Source organism: Rana temporaria, chromosome 13 (genome assembly GCF_905171775.1).
Source record: "Rana temporaria chromosome 13, aRanTem1.1, whole genome shotgun sequence".
Classification (NCBI taxonomy): domain Eukaryota; kingdom Metazoa; phylum Chordata; class Amphibia; order Anura; family Ranidae; genus Rana; species Rana temporaria.
Window position 1 is genome coordinate 9,661,430 of NC_053501.1, and position 20,205 is coordinate 9,681,634.

At 47.6% G+C, this 20,205-nt stretch overlaps 1 protein-coding gene across 2 annotated transcripts in view; it reads right to left on the reverse strand.

Moving 5' to 3' along the window:
• Positions 1-20,205, reverse strand: part of CCDC88C (coiled-coil domain containing 88C) — a 150,168-nt gene that overhangs the window by 37,664 nt on the left and 92,299 nt on the right. For both annotated transcript variants that reach the window (XM_040332983.1, XM_040332984.1), the window contains exons 11-18: positions 19,787-19,933; positions 17,231-17,375; positions 14,245-14,426; positions 11,216-11,353; positions 8,093-9,163; positions 7,411-7,538; positions 6,078-6,219; positions 1,803-1,973 (exon numbers count right to left, since the gene is read on the reverse strand). In XM_040332983.1, the coding sequence (XP_040188917.1) occupies positions 1,803-1,973; positions 6,078-6,219; positions 7,411-7,538; positions 8,093-9,163; positions 11,216-11,353; positions 14,245-14,426; positions 17,231-17,375; positions 19,787-19,933 (2,124 nt within the window). The remainder of the gene's footprint in view (positions 1-1,802; positions 1,974-6,077; positions 6,220-7,410; positions 7,539-8,092; positions 9,164-11,215; positions 11,354-14,244; positions 14,427-17,230; positions 17,376-19,786; positions 19,934-20,205) is intronic.

Genomic DNA, 20,205 nt, shown 5'->3' on the forward strand with positions numbered 1-20,205 from the left:
TGACCGTGCCCGGGGACTCTATGTCCGCCGGTGTCCCGCGATCGGGTCACGGAGCTGAAGAGCGGGGAGATGTCAGTGTAAACACATCTCCCCGTTCTTCCTAGTGACATGTCACTGATCGTCTGTTCCCTGTCATCGGGAACAGTGGTAAATGACAGTCCACTTCTTCCCTCCTCCTCCATGCTCACTAACCAGCTAAACACAATGGGGGTGGATAATTAACCACTTCAGCCCCTGACCATTTGGCTGGTTAAAGACCGGGCCACTTTTTGCGATTCGGCACTGCGTCGCTTTAACTGACAATTGTGCGGTCGTGCATACTAGCTCATTATGAAATACTTAGCTTAAAACGAGGTGTAGAGAACTTACCTGGTCCACGCCGAGCGAGATGTCATCTTGCCTCGGCGTGTGTTCCGGGTATCGCCGCTCCAGCGTTGTGATTGGCTGGATCGGCGATATCGTCACTCCCGCGCGGGAGATTTCATTCCGGCAAGGTCCGGCGGCTGCCGGCCCTTTAGCCGAGGATCCCCGCTGCGCATGCGCCTCTACAATCAGCGGCGCATTGCGAGGGGAATATCTCCTAAACCATACAGGTTTAGGAGATATTCTTTATACCTACAGGTAAGCCTTATTATAGGCTTACCTGTAGGTAAAAGTGGTAGTAAAGACTTTACTACCACTTTAAGCCCCGGACCATTTGGCTGGCCAAAGACCGGGACACTTTTTGCGACTCTGCACTGCGTTGCTTTAACTGGCAATTGTGCGGTCGTGCGACGTGGTTTCCAAACTGAATTTCCCACAAATGGAGATTTCTTTTGGTGGTATTTGATCACGGTTTTTATTTTTTGCTCTATAAACAAAAATAGAGCAAAAATGTTGAAAAAAAAAAAACAATATTTTTGCTATAAGTTAAAGTGACGCAGTGCCGAATCGCAAAAAATGTCCCGGTCGTTGGGCAGCCAAATCTTCCGGGGCTGAAGTGGTTAGACGGTGTGCGTTTAGTATTAGGTTATCGCCACCCAGTGGCCAAATGTAGTACTTTTCATAAAAAAAAAAAATCAAGTGTAAAACATTTAACCAGCACAGGAAAATGCCAAATGAATGTACATGGGAAAAAGACATCGCGACTTCCCCCCCCCCCTTTTAACTTATAAATACCCCCCCAATAATATTCACATTCTGGATTTCTTGGCCATTACAAAGATCATCGTTTTGTCAGTAGTAATTTTATTATTACTAAAAATATATACCGTATTTATCGGGCGTATAGCGTGCACCCCCGAATTTGAACCTGCAAAAAAAAAAATACTTACAGTTTGGATGCCCCTCGTCGGTGTCTTGCCCGTCGTCCAGCGCGTCCATCGGCGGCCTCGTCCGGTCCAGCGTCCTTCTGCGGCCATCCCCGCTCGATCCCTGCTTCCCGCGCTCTGTTCGAACCACTGCGCCGACATATATCGAGCGGAGTACACTCGTGTATAGTTGGGTGGGCTCGGCTCCTCTCACGTAAACAACGTACAGGACGCACACGACGTGACCGCAAAAGGAGCCGAGCCTGCCCAACTATACCCGAGTGTACTGCGCTCGGTATATGTCGGTGCAGTGGTTTGAACAAAGCGCGGGTATCGGCGTATATCGCGCACCCACGATTTTGCCCTGTTTTTAAGGGCAAAAAAGTGCGCGGTATACGCCGATAAATACGGTATATATTTTTTTTAGCAGGGGTTTCTAAAGACCTGAAAGTTATTTCAAGGGTTCCTCTACTAGAGAGCAGAGGCAGCGTAATTCTTGGCAACAGAGCTTACATCTCTCTCCAGCTCGATCGCTCGGTCCTTCAGCTTAAACAGCTCCCGCGTGGTCTCCCGCTGCCCCTTCTCCATGCTGTCCATCCTGCGGACGTCACGCTCCTGCTTCCCCTGAGGCTCCTGCGGGTTCCTCGCAGCATTCTGGCTGTGCAGGATGACTTCTTGTTTCCTCTGAAGGAAGATGACACAACAGCAGGTTAGGATTACATGATATAAAAGCCCCCTTTTTTTGGACAGTTGTCCCTCCCTATTGGAATCAGAAAATGTATTGTCATTTTACAATAATAATAAAAATAAAATGGTTGGACAATTTCCCCTCTATACCTCTTTTAGAGGAAACTCACATTTTTGGATGTTCTCTCTGGTGACAATGGTAACCCAGACAAATAGAGGGGACAAATCTTCCCATTGGGGCACATACAAGACAAGACAGAGGGTCTAACCTCTTCACCACTCCATCCATGCCCATGAAAAAAAAAAAAAAAAGAAGAAGTTGCCTTCAGATACAACTGTAAAGCCTCGTACACACAAATCGAATTTCCATCGGACAAATTCAAGGAATTCTGTCTGAAGGGTGTTAGCCGTGAACTTTTTCTGCATACAGACGGCAAAACTTTTTCAGCCAACAAACGCGAAACAACGTGGTTTTTCAACTCTTAAGCGCCACCCTTTGGGCAACTTCTGCTAATGTTGTGCTATGGTTCGCATTGGTTTAGAGCATGGGTCTTCAAACTACGGCCCTCCAGTTGTTCAGGAACTACAATTCCCATCATGCCTAGTCATGTCTGTGAATGTCACTGTGTTACAATGCCTTATGGGATGTGTAGTTCTACAACAGCTGGAGGGCCATAGTTTGAGGATCTCTGGTTTAGAGCATGCATGTTTGTACTTTGGATTTTTTTTCCGTGTACACACGATTGGACAGGGACGGACTGACCATTCCGGCTTTCGGGCACTTCCCGAGGGCCCCATGCCACTAGGGGGCCCCATCGGGGCTGCCAGCCTCAGTAAAACCAGGGACAAGCGGCTGGTCGGCAAGCGGTTAAAGTGAGTGCAGACGGGATGCATCCACATTTAAAATTGTCTTCGATATTGTTTTCATGACGTTTTTTGTGGTTTTACCATTGGGTCTACTATTGTTAGACAATTGGACGCACTGTTGTCTGTGTACTTTGGTTGTGATATCCTGGATCTGTCTTTTCCCGATTTAAGTAAAATATTTGAAAAAATTTAAATAAAAAAAAATAAAAAAAATCATACAATTCAATACCCACAGCTGATCCAGAGGAAGGTGAAAAACCCCAGCAAAGCATGAGATCCAATTTGCTCCAGCACGGGAAAAAATTCCTTCCTGATCCCCCGAGAGGCGATCGGATTTCCCCCGGATCAACTCTACCTATAAATGTCACTATCCAGTTACCATATTTATCGGCGTATACCGCGCACTTTTTTCCCCTTAAAATAAGGGGAAAATCGTGGGGGCGCGATATACGCCGATGCCGGTTTACCGCGCTGAGTTTGAACTGCGCCGCCGACATATACCGAGCGCAGTACACTCGGGTACATTCGGCCAGGCTCGGCTTCTCTCGCTGTCACGCTCTAGCCTTTATGCGTGAGAAGCTGAGCGTGGCTGAGCGTGCCTGAGTGTACTGCGCTCGGTATATGTCGGTGGCGCAGTTCAAACTCAGCGCGGGAATTCGACTGAGAGACAGCGTGGGAGGACACCATCGAGGCCGCAGACGGACGCCGGGCAAGACACCGACGAGTGGCATTCAAACCAAGTATTTTTTTTTTTTCTGAAATTTCCTTTCCAGGTTGGGGGTGCACGCTATACGCGGGAGCGTGCAATACCCCGATAAATACGGTATATTCTGTACATTTAGGAACTTTTTTAAAGCAATCTACTGAGCTGGCCAGAACCGGCAGTTTATCAGGTTCAAGCAGGCAAAACCGGGAGAGGTGATTGCCGATTGGTTGTTGGGTTTTGTCACGTGTTTTTTTTTTTGCCTTGCACGCGGTGGTGAAGTACCCGGACCTCTCTGATCTATTGTCTCACCCTGGCATTGTCTGGCATTCTGTGTGATGCGGGTACAATATGGAGTTCTCACGCTTTTCTCAGGCCGTTTATAATTCCAGAGGGAAGCGGAGAGCCCATTGCCGCGTCTGAATATCGGTATCCATCCTGCTCCCTCGCTAATTATATTTCCTGTGCATTGTACACGGGCGCTGGGGTCTTAGACGCTTACAAAAATGACCTGGAACATTAACCCCTCCCTGGCCTTCCTCAACATTTCACACTTTGAGCGTCTCGTGGAAGTTCTTATTACTTTGCCATAAAGAAGCAAACGTTTCCGTAAAGAGTACCTGTCAGGTACAGACCGGCAGGGGCCGGGACAAGGGGTGGACAGGAGTGGCGGCTTTCCTTGGGAACTGTGGTATCATGTGGGGTAGGGCAGGGGTGGACTGACAACTCATGGGGCCCCCAGGCAATAGAAAAGTATGGGGCCCCTGGGCTTACAGATGGCCACAACGCCAGGAGGCAGTGCAGAGGCGGGGCAGCCTAAATCTCGGGACTTTCACATCAATAGCATTTTGGTTTCGGACATATCAGGGACAGATGTAAAAAAAAAAAAAAGAAGATTTTTACACACTGTCCCTGATTTTACTGAGCCAGGCAACCCTGATGGGGCCCCCTAGTGGCATGGGGCCCTCGGGCAGTGCCCGAGTGCCCCAATGGTCAGTCTGCCCTTGGTAGGGGGGCACCATGAGCAGATTGGGTGGGGAGGAAATTTGTGTTGGAAGGGGGAATTTGGAGGAGGGTGGTAGGGGGTAAGAATTGTTGTAGGAGGGAAAATTTGAGTAGGGGGTGGGGTGATTGGGGGATTTGTGTTGAAAGGGGGGATGGGTAAAGAGGATTTGTGCTAGAAAAAAGGTAATATGGTAGGGAGGGGGGATTTGTGCCAAGATCTGAATTTTTTTTTTTTTATGGGGAGGGATTTATGCTAGTAGAGATGATTGGGGAGAATTTTGAATAGGTGGAGAGGATTTGTGCTGGGAGGGGGTAAGTTTTTTTGGGGGGGGGTTTGTGCTGAGGGTATATGGGGAGAGAGAGGATTTGAGCTGGGGGGCGGGGCAAAAGGTCTAAAGCCGGTGTTCTTTCGAGAAGTGCCCCCTCTTCGAATAGTGCCCGGGACGAACGGCGCATGCACCGTACGTCATAGCACAACAGCTGATATGCCGATCAGCTGGGCTGACGTAAACCATGGCGCATGCGCACATCGTAAGAGGTATAGCTCAATGGGAGATTCCATTTCAAAGGCACAATTTAAACCTGTACAAAGAGCGGGGGGGGGGGGGGAACCGTAGTTCTCAGATTGTGCTTCACTGCTGCTGAAGGGCGGCCAACAGCGAGGCACAATGTGAGAACTACGGTCTCCCCCCCGCTGTTTGTGTAGGCTTCAATTGTGCTTGTGAAATGGTATCTCCCATTAAGTGATACCTCCTATGGTGTGCGTTTGCGCCCTGGCACGTCACTGCGCATGCGCGGGCACTATTTGATGGGTGGCACTTCTCGACAGAACGCCAGCTTAAGGGTTATAGTCTTACAGATGATGGATTATCAAATAAAATGAAGAGGGAATCAGGACCAGATGGCACATAATAAGATCTTGTAAGGCTTCCTCACTGCACAAGGACAGGCAAGCAGGGCCGATCCTAGGGTCACAGACGCCTGGGTGCAGAAATATTTCTGGCGCCCCCACGTGGGCGTGGTCATCTTATCCAACTCATCCCCTTTACAAATGTTTCAATGGCAACAACTCAAACACAGAGATGCTTCCCTAATAGGGACAAAGAAAACACGTCAGGCACGGAGCACCCCCCCCCCCCCCAGTGACGTCACTGCACGGCTGAACTCTCTCCACACAGAGACAGCCGCTACTTCACTCTCCTCCTCTGACAGGAGGAGGGAGGGGGATGGGCTTGGGCAAAAAACACAGTGGCGGCGGCGGTGACCGGCAGAGAGAGCCGCCTCTGGACACAGACAAGGAGCGGAGGAGGGAGGGAGGGGAGCACTCTGGCACTTCAGTGCCCCCACCTCTGTGGCGCCTGGGTGCACTGCACCCCACGCACCTGCCTAGGATCAGCCCTGCAGGCAAGGTGTCCGAGCATGCAGAAATCCTTGGAAACAACTCAAGTTTAGCTTTGGCCTGATGGATACTTATTTTATTTTCTGTACAAAATCCTTGATACAAACTCCCCATGTGCACATCGTACCGAATTCAGCTCATTCTGCAGTTGCTGGTTGAAGCTCCGGACTTCGTCCACTTGACTCTCCAGAGCCAGGATTTTGCTTTCCTTAACAGCCAAAGTGGTCTTTAGTGTTGATTCAATTTTGCTCTCCAGGATCTTGTACTTCCTGCAAAACAAAAACACATTAATGAGCGGTTCCTCTATCCACGGCCAGACATTGTGATGTAGAGCTTGGCATGCAAAGAGGAAAGCACCGGACACAAATTGTTTAAAGTCTAGGTTAACATTTCCTTCCATAAAAATCCATCAAGCTTTGGAGATCCCCCTTTGCCGAGGGTTTATACAGCTCTAAAGCAGGCCATACGCGGTCAAATTTCGAACAAAGTTTCTTTTCAAAATCAGAAAGTTCGTTTTTTTTTTGATCGAAATTCGAACCCTGTATGGCCGGCATAAGGCATGTGCTGGACTAGTGGAAATGGATTTTCTTGTAGGATCTCTACACTCGCCGTTCACTTTATTAGGCCAGTGTTTCCCAACTCCACTCCTCAAGGCACACCAACAGGTCATGTTTTCAGGCTTTCCATTATTTTGCACAGGGGATTTGATCAGTTTCACTGCCTTAGTAATTACCACAGCCGTTTCATCTGAGGGAAATCCTGAAAACATGACCTGTTGATGTGCCTTGAGGACTGGAGTTGGGAAACACTGTATTAGGCAGTGGTGGCTGGCAAACAACCAACCCCCCCTTGAGCGGCACCCACCCCAACCCCCCCCCCCCCCCCCCCGCTGCTTGCATTGTGACGGGTGGCAGGTAGCGCGGTGCAGCGGTTCGTCTGAGTTTTCTCCTCCATGGCGGCTTCCAGCTCCTCCCCCTAGGTGTCCAACAGGATCACCTGTCCTTTTACAAACAAACCCATGTGACCACAGGGTTGGGAATGAAAGTGGTTCGGAGACCGAGACCTGCCGGTCACAGCCAAGTCTCAAGACTTTATTTATTCAATTTAATTTATGGACTATTTATCACTCATGTTATGATTCATGTGATTATATTTCATTAGATATTCATGTGATTATATTTCATTAGATATTCATAGGTTTATACACAAAGCGCTACATTTATTAATTTTAAGTCTCAAAACTGGGAGCCTGACTTCTTGCAGGCTTCTAGTTCCAAAATGAAACATAGAATACATGGCCACATTCGAGCCCCCCTGAAGTCTGGAGGACAGTAAATTGGCCCTTTGTTTAGAAAGTTTGGAGACCCCTGATCTACAGGATGCAGATAATATGGTAAGGGGGTTAAAGCCCAAAGCCGTGGTGCAAACTTAATTAGCAGTAGGTGTTAGATGCCCCTTACTTCTCAGCATTGCTGTTCTCGTCTTGCAGCATCAGCTCTTTATTTAACCCGATCTTTTCCAGCTCCAGGCTCAGCTTGTCCAACTCGCTAGACATTTGTTGGGTCTTCAGCTTTTCCAATACCAGATCCTGCAAGAAAAAGTCTGAATCAAAAGCAGACACAAAGATGATATAACAGAAGCGTCTAGGGAGGTCATTTGCGACTACCTGAAACTTCTTACACGGGATAACATATGATTACTCAACCCAAAATCTTTAATGCGTTATCCCGACATGTTTCGCCTTTATGCTTCCTTAGGGGATGTATGCGTCAACCACATACATCCCCCGATGACGCTTAAAGGCGAAACATGTCGGGATAACGTATGATTACTCAACCCACAACTAAATCTTTAATGCAACCACTACTCGAAACCACTTTATTGTGAATGACCTTTATTGTGTTATCGCTCTACTTTTTATCAATTTTGTATAATTAAAAAATAAATCTCTTTGCATTTTGTATTCAAATTGTATTTACGTTTTCCATTGTTATGGTACTACATAATCAAGCACCACTATAGTCCCATTTCTTCCTCTTAATTTTTCTAATAAAATGTCGGGATAATGTGCGTCTATTTTGGGGTTTACCCTTAGCAAGACAAAAAAAAAACACTAGACTTATTATTCAGTGTTCTGCATACCTCTCTCAGCGTTGCTAGTGTTCTTTTATCTACGGTCAGCTGCTGCAGCAGATCTTTGCTCTCCTTCTCGAGCTCTCGAGTTCTAGAAGAGGATTCTCGTAGCTTGGAAACCTCCTTCTCTAGTGTTCGGTTTTCTTTCTCCAAGTCGGCCAGCTTCACAGTGTTGTCGTCCAAGATGGCATCTTTAAGCTCCACCTGCTGCCACAGCCTTTTTGATTCCTTGTCCAACATCTTCTTGTCCTTCTCCAGTTGGGTCAAGTCCTGGTCCATCGTTTTCTTCTCTTGTTCCAGCCGCTCCAGTCTCTTGTTGGAATTCCTAAATTCCTCCAAAGTCTTCTGAAGCTCTTTGTTTTCCTTCTCGGTGTCCTGAAGCTCGGATTGCAGCTCCTGGAGCTTCTTGTTTCCAGCCTCAAGCATCTGCTGAAGCCTCCAGTTCTCTTCGCTCAGGCCTTGGTAGCTGACTTCCAGGCGTTCGGACTTCTTTCCCAAGGCCTTTAGCACTTCGACGTTCTTCTGCAGCTCTTCTTTCTCTTTATGAAGATCGGCATTTTCTCTCTCAATCTGCGTTATTTTTGTACAGGAGAACCTCATGGCTTCAACTGCTCTCCTCAGTTCCAGGTTCTCCTCATCCAACTGTTTGTTCTCACTATCCAACACCTCCAAACGAATTGAAACGTTCTGCAAAGTGTCCAGAGATTTCTTTAGGATTCTATTTTCGCCTTCTAACTTTCCGTTTTCCTTCTCGAGAGCCTCCACCTTCTCTTCCACGATCCTCACAGAGGACACTTTCTTGGTCAACGCTTCATTCTGCTTCTCTAGCCGATGGATTTCCTTGCCCATGTCTTCTACCCTCTCCACCTTCTCCTTCACCAGATCGTAGACCTTCTGTAGCTGCTTCTTTTCATGTTCCACTTCGTTCAGCTTACTGCTGGTGTCGGTGATGGTTTCATGCAGCATTTTATTTTCCATTTCCACATCTTTCACTCTGGAATCGGTGTGGTCTTGCGCTCTCTGTTGTAGAGCCGCCATCGCCTGGGAGAGGTGCTTGTTTTCTTGTTCCAGCTCTTTAATCTGTAAAACAAAGCACATAATATTTACACAAACATTTGGGACTATTAAAGGGAAAAATTTGATTTTTTGTACTCACCGTAAAATCCTTTTCTCCGAGTCCATGGACGGACACAGCTCCTTAAATCTTGACAAGTGGGTTATGTTCCCTGTTTACAGGAGAGGACTAGGGAACATAACCCACTTGTCAAGACTTAAGGAGCTGTGTCCATCCATGGACGATAAGAGAAAATAGGACTTTTTGTCCTCACTGTAAAATTATTTTCTCTGACGTCCATGGACGGACACAGCTCCTTAAGTCTTGACAAGTGGGTTATGTTCCCTAGTCCTCTCCTGTAAACAGGGAACATAACCCACTTGTCAGGATTTAAGGAGCTGTGTCCGTCCATGGACGATAAGAGAAATCTTTTTTTATTTTAGATAGAACAGGGCTCCCCAAACTATGACCCACTACGAGGTTTAATCTTGCCTCCTGCCTGGGTCAGTGGTGTATTCTCAGACTCTAGGATTCAGATTAGCAGACTTCTGGTGGAAATCCTGATGAAAGGGGGGCTCTGAAGTGGTGGGGAGGCTTCTGATGTGAAACAGAGATTCTAATGTAAAGGGGGGGGGGAGAAACTCCTGATGCAAAGGGGGTGGAGGGAGAAACTTCTGATGTAAAGGGGGGTGGAGGGAGAAACTTCTGATGTAAAGGGGGGTGGAGGGAGAAACTTCTGATGTAAAGGGGGGTGGAGGGAGAAACTTCTGATGTAAAGGGGGGTGGAGGGAGAAACTTCTGATGTAAAGGGGGGTGGAGGGAGAAACTTCTGATGTAAAGGGGGGTGGAGGGAGAAACTTCTGATGTAAAGGGGGGTGGAGGGAGAAACTTCTGATGTAAAGGGGGGTGGAGGGAGAAACTTCTGATGTAAAGGGGGGTGGAGGGAGAAACTTCTGATGTAAAGGGGGTGGAGGGAGAAACTTCTGATGTAAAGGGGGTGGAGGGAGAAACTTCTCATGTAAAGGGGGTGGAGGGAGAAACTTCTGATGTAAAGGGGGTGGAGGGAGAAACGTCTGACGTAAAGGGGGTGGAGGGAGAAACTTCTGATGTAAAGGGGGTGGAGGGAGAAACTTCTGATGTAAAGGGGGGTGGAGGGAGAAACTTCTGATGTAAAGGGGGGTGGAGGGAGAAACTTCTGATGTAAAGGGGGGTGGAGGGAGAAACTTCTGATGTAAAGGGGGGTGGAGGGAGAAACTTATTTTTGGGGGTGGGAGGGAGAAACTTCTGATGTAAAGGGGGGTGGAGGGAGAAACTTCTGATGTAAAGGGGGGTGGAGGGAGAAACTTCTGATGTAAAGGGGGTGGAGGGAGAAACTTCTGATGTAAAGGGGGTGGAGGGAGAAACTTCTAATGCAAAGGGGGTGGAGGGAGAAACTTCTGATGTAAAGGGGGTGGAGGGAGAAACTTCTGATGTAAAGGGGGTGGAGGGAGAAACTTCTGATGTAAAGGGGGTGGAGGGAGAAACTTCTGATGTAAAGGGGGGGGCTGATTTAAAGATAATTCTAATACAAGCATTGTATTCATACATAAAAAATGTTGTAAAACTTTTTTTTTTTCAGCCCACAAATATTTGTGGCCCTTGTCCTTTAATGTTTGGAGACCGCTGGGATAGAGAATGGGAGGGATATAACCCCTGTCAGGTTTTTTAATGAACTGGGTCGAATTGGAAAGATTTCTCTTCACTTTCTGTCTCATAGCCAAAAAAAAAAAAAAACGGGAAGAAATTCCTCAAAAGTAAAGGAATCCCTGGTTGTCCAAGTTAGTGTCCCCATTGGGAAAGTCTCAAAACCAGTGATCTCATTGGAAGATTTCCCTTCTATTTATCTTCCAGGGGCAACCCAAAATTTGGGATTTTCGTTCACGAATAACGATAAACAGAACAGATAGAAAGGGTGAGTCTCCCCAATGGGGACCCAGACAGCAATAAAACCTGACAGGGGTCCTAATCCCTCCTCACTCTATTCTAACCCTAAAAAAAGTTTTGCTTTTAGTTATACTTTAACAGTTATCCAGGCCCACCTGCTTGCCCTTCTCGGACTTGATATTCTCCAGAACCCGAGAAAGTTGCTCCTTCTCTTTCAGAAGATCTTCACCAAGACTCTCCAAGTCGGCACTGCTCTGCCTCTCCTTCTCAATCTGCATGTTCAGATTCTCGATCTGAAAAAAAAGAATATGGAATGTAATTCAGTTCACAGAGGTTTGTTTGGGAACAACTGAAAAAAAAAAAAAAAAGCCATATTATTTCCTTGTAGTGGTAAAACTGCATAAGGTGGCTACTTTGAGGAGTCAACAAATTTAGATGACAATTTTGATTACCAAAACCATTTCATTTTCAAGGCATTAAAAGGGAAATCTTTTTTAAAACAGACAACAAGATAAATGGGGCCATTATAAAACTTGTTACATAAAGTGTAAACAACGTTCAGGCTTTTTCCTCAATGAATGAGAGGGCATGGAGCGGTAGGTCCCCGTTAGACTACATACCTCCCAGCATACCCCTAAACAAAGTTGTTGAGCGGGGGGGGGGGGGGGGAATTACGTGGATCAGCATTGGTGAGCGGGGGGGGGGGGTTCACAGTTGTTGAGCGGGGGGGGTCCACGGATCACCTTTGTGTTGAGCGGGGGGGGGGTCCGCAGATCAAAGTTGTTGAACGGGAACGCTGGCTTTGACGGGAATTGCGGGACATTCCCGCGAAATCCGGGACGGTTGGGAGGTATTATGAGACTGTCATGAATGCAGTTTAGCTGGAAGAACAAAAATTGTTAACCCCTATTGTGATGCAAATTTAACACCAGGAAGGGACCGGGAACCTTGCAGAGAAGATTTGCACATGAAGCAGCAGCCTAAAAACAAGTGCATGGATTCCACACTGCTAAATGTAAGACTGGTATCCACATCAGGTCCCTAATCCATGCTATAGAAATCCAGCTCAGGATAGCTGCCGTCAGTCCAGCTTTATTCAAACCCACACATGCACAAGCCCTGATGAAGGGGGATCAGTTAGGATCCCGAAACATGTTAGCCACCCTTTTTACTCCCATCTTGAATGACATTTGAACTGGACTCTCAACCATATGTCAGTGTGAATGGGTCTTAAGGAGTCCCAATATATTAGTAGTAGAATGGCGTTTCTACCGCCAAAGTTAAAGGAAAACAAAGTACAGTTCCACATTTAAATTTTGCATTTTGGTTGCTTTGGTGTGAACCATTGGGATCCCAATCACATGACTGACCAGCATTAGCCTCCTATCATGGAGCAGCATTTTGCAGAGTACACTCTAAAGCAGTGGTTCACTGGGCTACTTCCTCCTGGTCCTCCACCCACCATAGTGTCCTCAACCTCCTATACATGCCCACAGTGCTCCCACAGACTTCTGCAGACCTCCAGCCAACTATACTGCCTCCAACCTGCAACAGCATGCAACTGTGCCTCCCAACCTGCCACAGCGTAGTACCCTCCAGTCTCCCATTATGCCCCTGCAAAGCCCCCCGCCTCCTGGAGAGAAACCCAGCCCCACACAGTACTCCCCAGCCTGCTGCAGAGCCTCAACCCTCATTTAGTGCCCCAAAATTCCAGCAGTGTCCCACTGTGCCTCACAACCTCCCACAGTGCCTCCTAACCCCTGCAGTGTCCTCTATTCTACCACAGTGCTTCTGCAAGCCTTTAGCCCCACATAGTGCCTCCTAACTCCATACTGTGTCCCCCTGTGCCTTCTAACCTCCCATGGTAGCTCCTAGCCCCTGCAGTGGCCTCCAGACTCCCACAGTGTCCCTGCAATCTCTCAGCCTCCTGGAGAGACCTCAGTCCTCTCCAGAAACCTCACCCCCTCCATAGGGCTACCAAATCTGTTGCAGAGTCCCCTCCAGAACTCCCTGCTTCTCCCCCAATGGTGATATCTAGCCCCATCCAGCATTTCGATGCATATTTGGCATAGCCGTACATTTTATTGGGCATGTACTTTTTCTTTCTGTTGGGACATGAAGAATTTACCAGGCCCTAGTCCCAATAGGGTTGAGAACTGCTGTTCTAAAGACACTGGGTTCTACACCGCAGCCAGCACGAATGGCTCGTAAAATGTGAAGTGCAATGCAGAGTAAAGACTTTGCTATCTCCTCTCCAATTTTCATAGAGCCCCTTAGAGCAGTGGTTCTCAACCTGGGGGTCGGGACCCCCTTGGGGGTCGAATGAGGATTTTCCAGGGGTCACCAAATCCTGGGCTGTTCCTGAAGCCCGCACCGCTCTTCCAGCCCTTTTCGCAACCCCCCTAACAGGACTGTTCCTGGAGCCTGTGGCTGCCCACTCAGCCTCGTCGCAGCCGCCCATTCAGTTCATGGCATGGCTGGGGGGGAAGAGAGTAGAGGTCAGCTGACTGGTGAGGAATGTGAAGTGGGAGGGGCTGGAGGAGACCCGATCTCCTAAATTTGGCATAGGTGTCACTGCTGCGAGACACCACAGAGCTGGAGACACAGTGAGTAACACTACCTGTAATTAGATATGCCAATAAAAGTCCCCACTACAGTTCTCAGATCAGCAGATGACCTTGATCAAGAGCATCTAAGTTGGCCGATCAGAACTCCCCCCCCCCCCCCCCCCAGCACTGCCCCTGATACCATTCCCCCCACCAAGGAGTAAGAGAAGGAATAAAAATAGAGAATACATGAAAGGGTGAGGAAAAGAGGGGGAGGAACAAAGAAAAAGGGAGAGAAAGAATAAGAGAAAGAACCAGAAAGACAGATGGGGATGGGGGGGGGGGGGGGGACAAAAATTAGGATAGAGAGATAAAAGGGAAAGAAAGGATAACACAAAGAAATCGTGGTACATCCTAAAATGTACCATAAGGGGTCTCAGGCAGCACTAAATGTCCGTGGGTTAGGGGCGCAAATTACTTGTCTTAGGTGCTGACCACCCACACTACAAAAATTATTTTACTGCTAGGGGTCCCCACAGCTTGGGAAATGTTATCAAGGGGTCAGGGAACTAGAAAAGTTGAGCACCACTGCTTTAGAGCCTTAAGGTTGGAAGTATCTCCCATTTCCTGGAACCAACCTTCTTACTAAGCTGCTGATTTTCATTCTCCAGCTCCTGGCCCTTCAGGCTGCTCTCCTCCAGGCTGATGGAAGCCTCCCTCAGCTCCTGAATGATGTTCTGCAGCGACTGGTTCTCCTTCTCCAACTTCAGGATCCGACTGGACGCCGTCTCGTTCAGCTCAAACACAAACGACTTTCTGGCTGTTGAGACAAGAGAGAATTCAGCACTTTACAAACATGGACTACACCCAATAAATCATATAGCCTTAAAAAATGTGTTCTTTGTTCAGTTAAGGGCCCACGCCGTCACCCTAAATGGCTGCAAATAAATAAATCACCTTTTTGTTGGCTTCCATGCTGCACACGTGACATTTTCTGGACAATATCCCGGGGAATGCCGAGTACCCCAGATCTCATGAGATGATACTACAAGATAGTGTAGATCAGGGGTGCTCAACCTGTGGCCTGTTCTCTCATGTACTGGGATGGCGGGTTGGCAACCCACAATCTGGGCTTGCTGACCCGCCATCTCAGAGCATCAGAGTGCATGGAGACGACATCGGAGGAAGCATGTGGCTGTAAAGGGAGCACAAGCCGCAAGAGCCGATGCTTCTTCTGTAACGCCGGCTCCTGTCCCAGGCAGAGTAAAACCAAGTGCACTTCTATTGAGACCCTTCTGGTAGCCTGAAGAACGATGTCAGCAGACGCTGGAATAAGTCGTATTAAAAAGGGCGATAAGCCTGCTTTCACACCGATCCGCAGGTGCAGCCTAGTATGCTTTCCTGCAGGATTGCTGCACTGAGCCATAGACTTCTATTACATTTTGCGGGTTTGGTGCACTTCCTGAAAACGCACCAAAACTCATGAATGTAAGTGTTTTGGTGTGCTTTCAGAAAGTCCACCGCTCTCGTGAGATGCAATAGAAGTCTATGGCTCAGTTCAGCTATCCAGCAGGAAAGCGCAGGTGCACTGCGCTGGGTTTACCCAGACTCCCACAGCCGTTGATGTCATCTGGTGACTCCGCCCCTTAGCCATCTACGAAACGTTAGACGGAGGAACAGGCTTCGATGAGGCTGAAGGTTTTTTTTTTTTTTTTTTTAGGTCCGGCGGTGTTGGGATGGACTATGGATCTACAACGTGAGACACGTTTTAATTTTTTTATTAAAGGAATTGTCAAAAACTTGTGTTGTGTATACTCATTCCCATGGGGGGGGGGGGGGAACTGGGGGCCCCCTTGCGCCGTCCGTGGGGGTATCCCAGTGCGCATGCTCGAAATTAAACCGGAACAAGCCAATGTTTACAATGGTGACGTCATTCTACGCAAAGCCCTATTCGCGAACAACTTACGCAAACGACGTAGCATTTTTTAAATTCGACGCGGGAACGACGGCCATACTTAACATAGGATACGCCTCACATAGCAGGGGTAACTATACGCCGGAAAAAGCCAAACGCAAACGGCGTAAAAAAATGCGCCGGCCGGACGTACGTTCGTGGATCGCCGTATCTAGCTAATTTGCATATTCCACTGAAAACTCCGGGCAAATTAATTAGGTTTAACTCTACTTTAGATGCACCAACTTACCACAGAAATCTTTCAATTCCACATACCAGGAATAAAAGAAACCCACCTAGCAGTCAAGTGTGCCTTACAACTCATAGGACGGGTGCCGTGAACATAACTGACCCGATGTCACTAGGGGGAGCTGCTGTGCTACACGTGGTCAGATGGTACACTACGGATTTTTTTTTTTCCGCCAGCGCTTTTCTACGCAGCATCTGAAGCCATGCAATTAAGAAACAACCCGATCCCAGAAACCAGACACGCAATCCCTTTTCTTTATTTGGGATTCTTCTAGTGAAACTCAGCACCGAACACTGACCTAGGGGGCGGTCTGGCATTCTCATTTCACTCACAACCAACAATTAGTTCTTCAGTATGTAAAGGGTTAAAGTTTGCATCATAGGGTGCCGCCGTCCCCTTACGTGACCCAGAACTCAAAAACGACTCGAATGGAATGATCAGGATAAGCTTGTTCTCTTAGTAAAGCTCACCTGTAAACGCACAAAAATGAAGGGTATGGACATTTGGCAGGCCGGGACCATTATTGCCGACTTACAAGTCTCAGGTGTAAAAAGATACGCATAGCCTTTCACGTTGAATTAAAATGTTTGCAGCCATCCAGAAATGGATGTAAAAAGCCTTTAATATCTTTAATTTGATGGGAAAATAGGGGGGGGGGAGGCAAGTAGCCCCCCCCCCCCCAATGGCCATCCTGCCAACTACAACAGTTTGCAATCGTAATATCTCAGCAATTCTAAAGGGGTTGTAAAGGTATAATTATTTTTTTTCCTAAATAGCTTCCTTTGCCTTAGTGCAGTCCTCCTTCACTTACCTCATCCTTCCATTTTGCTTTTAAAATGTCCTTATTTCTTCTGAGAAATCCTCACTTCCTGTTCTTCTGTCTGTAACTCCACACAGTAATGCGAGGCTTTCTCCCTGGTGTGGAGTGTCATGCTCGCCCCCTCCCTTGTACTACGGGAGAGTCAGGACGCTCACTAACACACAGCTCCTTTCTCTATCTGCAACGTAGAGAGCGTCCTGACTCTCCTGCAGTCCAAGGGAGGGGGCGAGCGCGACACTCCACACCAGGGAGAAAGCCTTGCATTACTGTGTGGAGTTACAGACAGAAGAACAGGAAGTGAGGATTTATCAGAAGAAATAAGGACATTTAAAAGCAAAATGGAAGGATGAGGTAAGTGAAGGAGGACTGCACTAAGGGAAAGGAAGCTATTTAGGAAAAATAAAAATTGTACCTTTACAACGCCTTTAAATTTGAGTAAAATTGAGTTTGACACCCCTTATATAATCATATACTGTAGACTCTGAGCTCCAATGAGGAGAGAGGTATGGCTTTATAGAAATGTTAAAAGACATTGAAAGCTTTGCAGAAGAACAGCAGCGCCACATCTTGTGAACGTCTCCTGACCTTTTGGCCACTCACCGTCAGACAGATCGGTGCTCCGGGAAAGCTGATCCAGTTCCCAGCCCAGCTGAGTAGACTCGTTCATGCTTTGCTTCTGAGCGATTTCCAGCACCATGTTCTCCTCCAGCAATTCCTCAATGCGGCTCTTATCCGAGAAACGGTCCTGACAATGTAATACAGTCCTTTATAAAGGATTTCATAACTACTGCCAAGATAGAAGATTTACCAGGTCAACAATATATGGCTAAAAGGTTGTGGACACCTGACCATCAATGCTATACGAGCTTGCTGGGCATACCATTCCAAAGCCATCACCAATAATATGTTGATGCCCTCATTAGCAGCCAGGGGCGGACTGACCATTTAGGCTCTCTGGCACTGCCCGAGGGCCCCATGCCACCAGGGGGCCCCATCATGGTTAACAGCCTCAGTAAAACCAGGGACAGTATGTAAAAAAGCTGTGTTTTATAGCCTTTCCAGTACCTTTTCAGTGTGTTTATGTGTATTCTGTGTGTATGTATACTGTGTGGCCCCATAATCTATTACCTGGGTGCCCCATAATCTTCTATTGCCCGGGGGCCCCATGAGTTGTCAGTCCATCCCTGTTAGCAGCTATAAAAGCCTTCACTCTTCTGGGGAGACTGCCACAAGATTTTGGAGTGGGAATTTGGGTCCAGTTGTGAGGTCAGGTAAGGATGTTAGATGAGAAGACCTGGCTCACCCTCAACATTCCCATTCATCCCAAAGGTGTTCAGTAGGGTTGAGGTCATGGCTCTGTGCAGGACACTCAACTTCCTTCACACCATACTGGGCAAACTATGGGCTAGATTCAGAAAGAATTTTCGCCGGTGTATCTATTGATACACCGCGTAAATTCAAAGCTGCGCCGGCGTATCTTCTTTCTGTATTCAGAAAGCAAGATACGCCGAAATTAGGCTAAGATCCGACTGGCTTAAAGCGGGAGTTCACCCAATTCGTTTTTTTTTCTATTTTCCCCTTAGCTTCCTGCTCGTTTGGTCTAGGGGAATCGGCTATTTGTATTAAAATATGATCCGTACTTACCCGTTTTCGAGATGCATCTTCTCCGTCGCTTCCGGGTATGGGTCTTCGGGAGCGGGCGTTCCTTCTTGATTGACAGTCTTCCGAGAGGCTTCCGACGGTCGCATCCATCGCGTCACTCGTAGCCGAAAGAAGCCGAACGTCGGTGCGGCTCTATACTGCGCCTGCGCACCGACGTTCGGCTTCTTTCGGAAAATCGTGACGCGATGGATGCGACCGTCGGAAGCCTCTCGGAAGACTGTCAATCAAGAAGGAACGCCCAGTCCCGCAGCCCATACCCGGAAGCGGCGGAGAAGATGCATCTCGTAAACGGGTAAGTACGGATCATATTTTAAAACAAATAGCCGATTCCCCTAGACAAAACGAGCAGGAATCTAAGGGGAAAATGTATAAGCTATGGGTGAACCTCCGCTTTAAGTCTCTTACGCCGTCGTATCTTAGGGTGCATATTTACGCTGGCCGCTAGGTGGCGCTGCCGTCTATTTCAGCGTAGAATATGCAAATGAGCTGGATACGCCGATTCAGAAAGGTACGTGCGCCCCGGGGGAATTTTTTTTTACGTCGTTTGCGTAAGGCTTTTTCCGGCGTAACGTTACTCCTGCTATATGAGGCATAGCCAATGTTAAGTATGGACGTCGTTCCAGCAAGGTTGGACACGCAGAATTGCCTAAAATCCATTTGCATGCTGTAGTATTAAACAGTAGGGTTGCACTGATACCAAGCATTTGCATGAGTATCGGTACTCGTGCAAATGCGCCGATACCTGAAATGGAGACTTTCAGGCCATGTTCATTCAGCTGTCAGCGGGATTCCCCCACTGACCAATAAAATGTAAACAATGTACTAGTATCGGTATCAGGACCGATACTGAGCATTTGCGCGAGCACTTGTACTCACGCAAATGCTCCCGATGCTTCACCCAATACTTTTTTTCTTTTCAGAGAGAGAGCGAGCGGAGAGCGGGCGGCGAGGGGAGCAGAGCAGTCCTCAAAAGAGAAAGCCAAGACCCCCCCCCCCAGCCGCCACCGTCTAGTTGATCAGCGCGGGGAACAATACAGCTTTCATTTGAATAGCTGTGTGTTCCCCTGCCGCGCCTCGTCATATATAGCCCCTTCCCCTTGTCCGGGCACTTTGACAGACAGATCACCCGTCCCAGGATTGGATGGGTGATCTGTCTATCAAAGTGCCCGGACAAGGGTGAGGGGCTATATATGATGAGGCGCGGCGGGGAAACACACAGCGGTATGGGCGAGTACATGAAAAAAAAGTATCGGTACTTGTACTCGGTCCTAAAAAAGTGGTATCGGGACAACCCTAGTATGAATCCTTTTTCAAAGGCACTGTATGTCCATGGTTCAAAATGATGGAAAAGCTTCTTTGATCCTCCAATATTTTTTTTTTTTTATGTCAGAGCTCAGTCCTGGGTGCTGGTTAAGCCCGTCTATTCTAAAATTTCATCTTCCCTCATCTAAAATTATCATGTACTGTCATGGGTTAAACCATGGGGTCCCTCACCAGCTCCATGTCGTGTATTTTGGACTTCAGCTGAAGGTTCTCTTTCTCCAACTCGTGCAGTTTGTCCGTCCGCGTCCGGGCTGAGGCCAACTGCTCCTCCAGCATGGTCTTCGTCTCGATGAGAATCACATTGTCCTCTCTCAGCTCCTAGATTAACAGAAGATGCAAAATTGTTACTATGCTGTTGACAGTACAGTGTTATAAATATGGACTACCTACCTCTGACAGACATGAAGTACTAAGGGGAGGAACAATATTATCAGCTTCTAAAGGGGCGTTTTCAAAAACAGTAATTATGTGCCGTAATATTACTAAAGCTGAACTCCAGGAAAACACATCTATCTATCTCTCTATCTATCTCATATACAGTTGTGTTCAAAATTATTCAACCCCCCACTGAAATTGATTGTTTTGGCCAG